This window comes from Meleagris gallopavo, chromosome 1 (genome assembly GCF_000146605.3).
Source record: "Meleagris gallopavo isolate NT-WF06-2002-E0010 breed Aviagen turkey brand Nicholas breeding stock chromosome 1, Turkey_5.1, whole genome shotgun sequence".
NCBI lineage: Eukaryota > Metazoa > Chordata > Aves > Galliformes > Phasianidae > Meleagris > Meleagris gallopavo.
In genome coordinates this window covers 113,708,589-113,714,588 of record NC_015011.2, presented here as the reverse complement: position 1 = coordinate 113,714,588, position 6,000 = coordinate 113,708,589, and the positions used below count along the sequence as shown (strand labels likewise).

General features: G+C 34.0%; 1 protein-coding gene across 1 annotated transcript in view; it reads right to left on the bottom strand.

Moving 5' to 3' along the window:
* Positions 1-107: 107 nt before the first annotated feature.
* The window catches only part of FANCB (FA complementation group B), a 15,334-nt gene continuing 9,441 nt past the window's right edge, over positions 108-6,000 (bottom strand). Inside the window, exons 7-9 of the mRNA XM_010725287.3 lie at positions 3,989-4,443; positions 2,899-3,136; positions 108-769 (exon numbers count right to left, since the gene is read on the bottom strand). Coding sequence (XP_010723589.1) covers positions 349-769; positions 2,899-3,136; positions 3,989-4,443 — 1,114 coding nt within the window. The 3' untranslated portion in view covers positions 108-348. The remainder of the gene's footprint in view (positions 770-2,898; positions 3,137-3,988; positions 4,444-6,000) is intronic.

Sequence of the window (6,000 nt, the reverse complement as noted above, 5' to 3'; positions counted from 1 at the left end):
AAAAGCAACAAACAGTGTTGCCTGTGTTGATAGTTCTATATAAACTTAATAGAACCAATTTCAACAACACATACATATTTTTTTCTTAACGTATTTCACTCAAAGATCAAGAATTGTAACTTTCAAATAATATTTATTAGAAAAGTACCTTAAAATATATTTTAGAAATCTGTAACCAAGTAATGACTGCTATTTTTAATACTCATTTTTGCTGAACCAGCTATGTCATCAACAAAAATACTGTTATCTCTACAAATACCTGAGCTATAAAATAGTGATATATGAGAATATAAATATTTTATATTACAATTTTATTAAATCTTTATCAAAATAAATTTAGATAAGTTTCTAGGACTTGCTCAATCTCCACACAATCATATCAGACCTGAGCTGAGCTTCTGCTACTTTCAAAGCCATTTTCTGGTAAAGGGTACCATCCATCATTTCATTCATACTTAGCACACACTGTTCTCGTTCATTTTGAAGCTTCTCTCTGAAATGCTGAACACCATCCTCACTGTCCAGTAAGGAAGCCACAGGAGGATCACTGATTTTCCTGCCAGGCTCATTCCACCTTGTCAAGTTGTTTTCAGCTTTATTTTCTTTTGAGAAGAGGAAACTCCTTGAGGTGAACATTTCTTTTTCCAAAGCCAGTGCTAACTGCTCAGTAAGTAAACCTTTGCTTCCAGATTTCAGGAGTTTTACATCACAGCTTGGTGGGAGAACTCTAGTAAGGCTATGAAGACACTGGAACAAGACAGTCAGACTTCTGCAAAATAAGAGTACTATTATTAAAGGTATCTTGCATATTCAAAATTCTGTAGTGGTAAATATAATAAAACTACTTTAAACTAAACCGATGAAGATTTAGGATGTTTGTGGTTTTAAGTGTTTTTTATGCAGTACACATAACTGCCAACAAGGTCTTTCTAATGGAGTGCAGACTAGCTGCTGTATATCAAAAGATCTGTTGCTTCAGTAACAAATATTCAACATTAAAATATATATCCAGTTATGTGAGCATCACTTCTTTCTTTAAGAAACAAATCATTGTACGTAAAAATCACGTGACAACACAAAGTTGCCTAAGTATGCATTCAGGGGCAGAAGAAAGATGCGTTCTTATTTTGTCACCATCAATAGATCTGCGGTGCAAAGCTATTAGGTGGCTAACTGCTGTTCTTTTTTGAACAGCCACTAGTGAGGAAGTGCTGTGCTTAAAAACAATTACATGTTCAAATTAAGAACCCTGGATAAAATAGTGCTGGTATTCATCACAGGGAACCTATTCCCCCAGACACCAGCGTGATGCAGTGACAGACCAGCATTCATTCTAAGAGAAATGCAGTTTGCCCAAAGTCTTATTTCCTGTGTTTGGCCAGATAAGCTCTTCAGAAGATGTCCTTCAAAGGAAAAATTTTTTAAAAATCATGTCCAAGGAAAAAAAAAAAAAAAAAAAAACAAAAAAAAAAAAGATTGTCCTGTCCTGTTTTTGTCAGTATTCCATATCATGGTATCATATGGCAGGCTGCCTGATGTTTAAGCTCAGTGCTGGGTGCACTTCCTGTGTGCTATGCTTCTAGCAGACTCAGCTATTTCATGTGAGTTCCAGCCCTGGGAGATGTGATCTCCTGATTCTGGGTGAGGAAGAAGTCCTCTTATCTTTCCTGGTACACCAATTGGTGAAGGCCTGTCAATAAGAACTTAGACTGACTCTTTCCTCCAGTTTATTTTTGGTTCACTTTATTTATTACTCTTAATTATTCTGTATTATCTCACATTCCTCTTAATAAATTAGTTTCTCCTATCTCAACTGAGTTTCTTCCTCTTCCTTCCGCCCCTTCTCTTGAGATGATTAACTCTCCAAACCACGACACAACCCTAAGTAGCTAGTTTTCTCACACTGATCAGTAAAGCTTTTCTATTGCAATCCATTTATTCTTAATTTTCCACAATTTATACATTTTATCTCATTTCTGAATGGCTGTGAAAAAAAATTGTCAGTATACCTTCAATCTGTCAGAGAAATATTCTAATAGAAAAAGATCAATCCAGTGAAGGGGAAAAAAAAACCAACACTGAAAATACAAGTATAAATATGCAGCTCATTAAGTACCGATATTAACCTGAACTGAAAATGAATATCAAGCAAATTAAGTTTCCAAAAGGAAGTTTCTAAAAGTCTTGATTTTTAAAAACATTACTCTTTCCTCTTACATGAAAGGCAACCAACTCTTAACTGAACGAAGTTTTATCTTTTACTATTAGTTAGAGATTCCTAAGAGATGTACCCTTATTTTTTTTGTTTTAGCTTGAACTCCTTAGGAAAAGAAAACTTCGCCAGTACTTGAAAATTTCTTCTCACAGTAGCTTTATCCAGCTAAATCATAAATGATGGAAGTATTTCTGCCTTGTTTACCTGCCTTGTTTACATGCCTTGTTTATCCCAATAGTTTGACAATCTAGATAAGGAAATAACTGAGATTCTTCAATATGACAGTAAATAGAAAATAAAGTATATCAGAAAAAAAATGTACGAGTTAGACCAGATGCATGTTGCATCACTAAACTAAAAATGACAAAGAACGCAATTTAAATTGTCTAGCTTGTTATTGTTAAAAAAAAAAAATCAACATATGTTGAAAAAAGCATATTAAGAAAAAATAAGAAACTACTATGCATTGAAATGAATGAAAGAAAGGGTACCAAGGGTCTATTAAAGGGGACTACAATTATTTGGAATTCAGTGTACTAGCACAAAATTAAATGACACAATTCAGGCTCTGACATTCTCGTATCAGAACTATCACTGTTGGCTACGATGCCTATAAGAGACAACGTGAAGATAAAGGCATGAGTATAAGATGAATATTCTGTAAAACTTTTGACCAATTTTACCTGCAAAATAGTGTTAGAACTCCTTCAAATGGATTCTTCAGTGTCCAGCTAAAGACTGTACCGTAGATATTTCCTGCTTTGTGAGAGAATACCATGTCATGGCATTCCTTAAATGGTACACAGTCCATTTCTCCAAGTAACCATGAATTTACTCGAGTCAATGTGCAGTCAGAAGACACAATCTGAAAGGAAAATCTGATAGATACTGCAAGGATAGCAACTATGTCCTCCACGGAACCTGCAAGAAAATAATAATAATAATAAAAAGATACTTAACCTAAATACTTTGATCAGGTTTAATGTAGAAGATGTGAATACATTTTTGATTCATGCTCCCAGTGTTACTTGCAGTCTGCACCTGCATTCAATGTTTTCTTTGGAAATTTTCTTCTCACCTATATTCTTACACTATTTCTGTCAAGCAAAATGGTCACCTGATTAACAAAGCTGCAACTATATATAATAAGAGAGCTCTAAAGATAAATGTCACCTTGCCAAGGGAACACTATTAATAGCCTCCTGTGACATTAAGATGGCACTTTGGTGTTAGCTGATGATATGGCATTAAAGGAAAAATTAAAATTCATAGCAAATGATCAAAAGGACATTTCACTACATTAGCAGAAGCCCAGTTCAAAATCTGTTCAATCAGGAACTTAAAAAGAAAAAAAGATATAGAGGAACTCAATAGCTGTGCAGATGAGGAAAAGCTTCAGTTACTTTGATATTACTTAAAAATAGTAATACTAAGTCAGGAAAAATAAATGTATCTAATCAACAGTAATTACCTTATTCGTAGGAAAAAAAACAAGCTATATCTGTGTTCAGATTTACCTTCAAAATTAACCTTTCTTGATGCACTTCAGCACCAATACTGTAAAACCTTCTAGCAACTGTTTCAATTTTTTTTTAATTTAAAATAAATGGTTCTTCTGCTTTCTGTTTCACCCAGCTTTTAATTCAGAAGTCTGTATGTGTTGAATTCAAAGAAAGAAACATAATTACACCCTGAAAACGTAGCTTAATCTCATCTAGAAAAAAAAAAATACAACTACATCTTTATGAATCCAAACTTCATCAATCCATTTACCTGTACAGTAACTATTATCCTTGAGCATATTTACTGAATATTTCTCATTTGAAATATCTTCCAGATTCAGCAAAATTTTCCCACAGAATAAAGTTATCCTTTTGCTCTTCCGAAAATCATCATTCCTATGTTTTTGTTTCTTTGCATGTAGTAGAACCGCACAACAAACACGATGAAATGCCAGTAGTGGTGAAAGGTTGGTAACAGCAGTGACAGTATTTGTTTTATCCAGCTGAGTCTTAGAACATCTCTTATGAAACTCTTTTTTCAGATCATTCTTGCTACGCAAGTCCAATTTCATCTTCTTTTGAGGAGGCTCAATTTGACAGGAGGAGACAGATAATGCTGAGAAGATTTCGTTCACCTTAATGATTTTATTTCGACACTCAATAATTGGAGACATCAAAGAGAAGTCGTGATCCATCACTAACGATAAACTGATATCACACACTGACCTGTAAAAATCCACATAAGATGACTGCACTCTCAGTTTGCATTTTGCTTTTTGATAAAAAACAAAAAAAACAGTACTTTACAATATTTAGGACTACTACAAACTCCAGTACTATTCCAAGTTAATTCAGAGACCATGCAGTGTGTAAGTACTTACAATCTTAGATGATAGTCATTTGCATTAAGAGCTCCTAGGAATTAGATCCCTCGCTTTAACTGAAATAATTTGGACATTTAATTCATTCAGAAAATGTTGAACACTCAACATAACCCTTGCAGATACTCTATGACATCTGCACTTCATTTTTAAAGACTTAATTTTCTTTTAATTAAAAAAAAAAAGGACTATAGAAAGTAAAAATTCTGCCTCTTTGAGAACTGAAAGTTCTTCTAGTATTCACATTGTTTTTTAGGTATTCGAACAGAAGTGCATGTAGAAAGTAAAATAAAAGGTTTAAAATATGGTTTCCTTAAACATGAAGTAATTTTCTGAAATGCGTTTTGTTCATTCAACACAAGATTATTTTGTGAAATCCTAGTAGCACTGTTTCAGATCTTCTCTCAGTGAACATTTTACTCTAACAATTAATTCAATCTCAAAATGTCACTGACACCTGAAGTAATAGAAACATCCAGATTCCTTTATGGGAAATATCATCACCTCACAGTGTAATTTAAAACATCAATATAATCTTGCATTAGTAGGAAGCCCAAAAATAATCTATGAAAACCTGCACATTGGAGTTGAAAATAAAGCAAGCCCTTTTCTGCAAAAGCACAAGCCCACGATCCTAGGCTCCTAGAGCCTACTACAACCTATTACAACCTTCTGTTGCTATCCTACCAAGTAACCTTTCACAAATGACTTAATTTTCACAGATTGGTTCTCAGCTGTAAAAATGAAAAGAGAGCAAGGTTGCTGCTGGTTTTAAAAAAGTAGTTCCAAATCTTGTCAGGACTTCTGAAGCCATATAGGAATTAGGTATTTCATTTTCAAAAATAAAGTCACTGTCATCAAAGCTAAAAGAATAAACAGTGGAAAGGCAAAAACAGTCTTTTGCCTTGATAGATCTTAACAGAGGCCGTCAAGAAGACAAGGTCAACTTCCTTGTAAAGTTATAGCAAGATGGTAGTTGAGAAACAATACACCTGCAGTTCTAGCAGAACAACCAAAGGGCCTGGATAGGTCAGTTTCCCCTCACACTCACTTGAATGATTTTCAGAGGCATCAATATTCTTTAAGCTTACCTTAACACAGTGTCAGCTACAATGCTCATGAGAGTATAGGTCAAAAAGTAACTTCTAACTCTACCAAAGTTTACACTGCACACTGTCTATCATAGGTTTGTTTCACATAATCCTGTTCTTTCAAAGTGCACTCCAAATAAGCTCCCTCATCAATGGGGGAGTAACATCACTAGTAATCATGACTAGAACTAAGCAACTGAAATGAACAGAATAAACAAATCACTTTAAGGATAATAACGAGAACAAATCTTTTAGAAGCTTTGAGTATTTTAAGCCTGCTTGTTCCATGTAATTTACATAATGCATAGGCT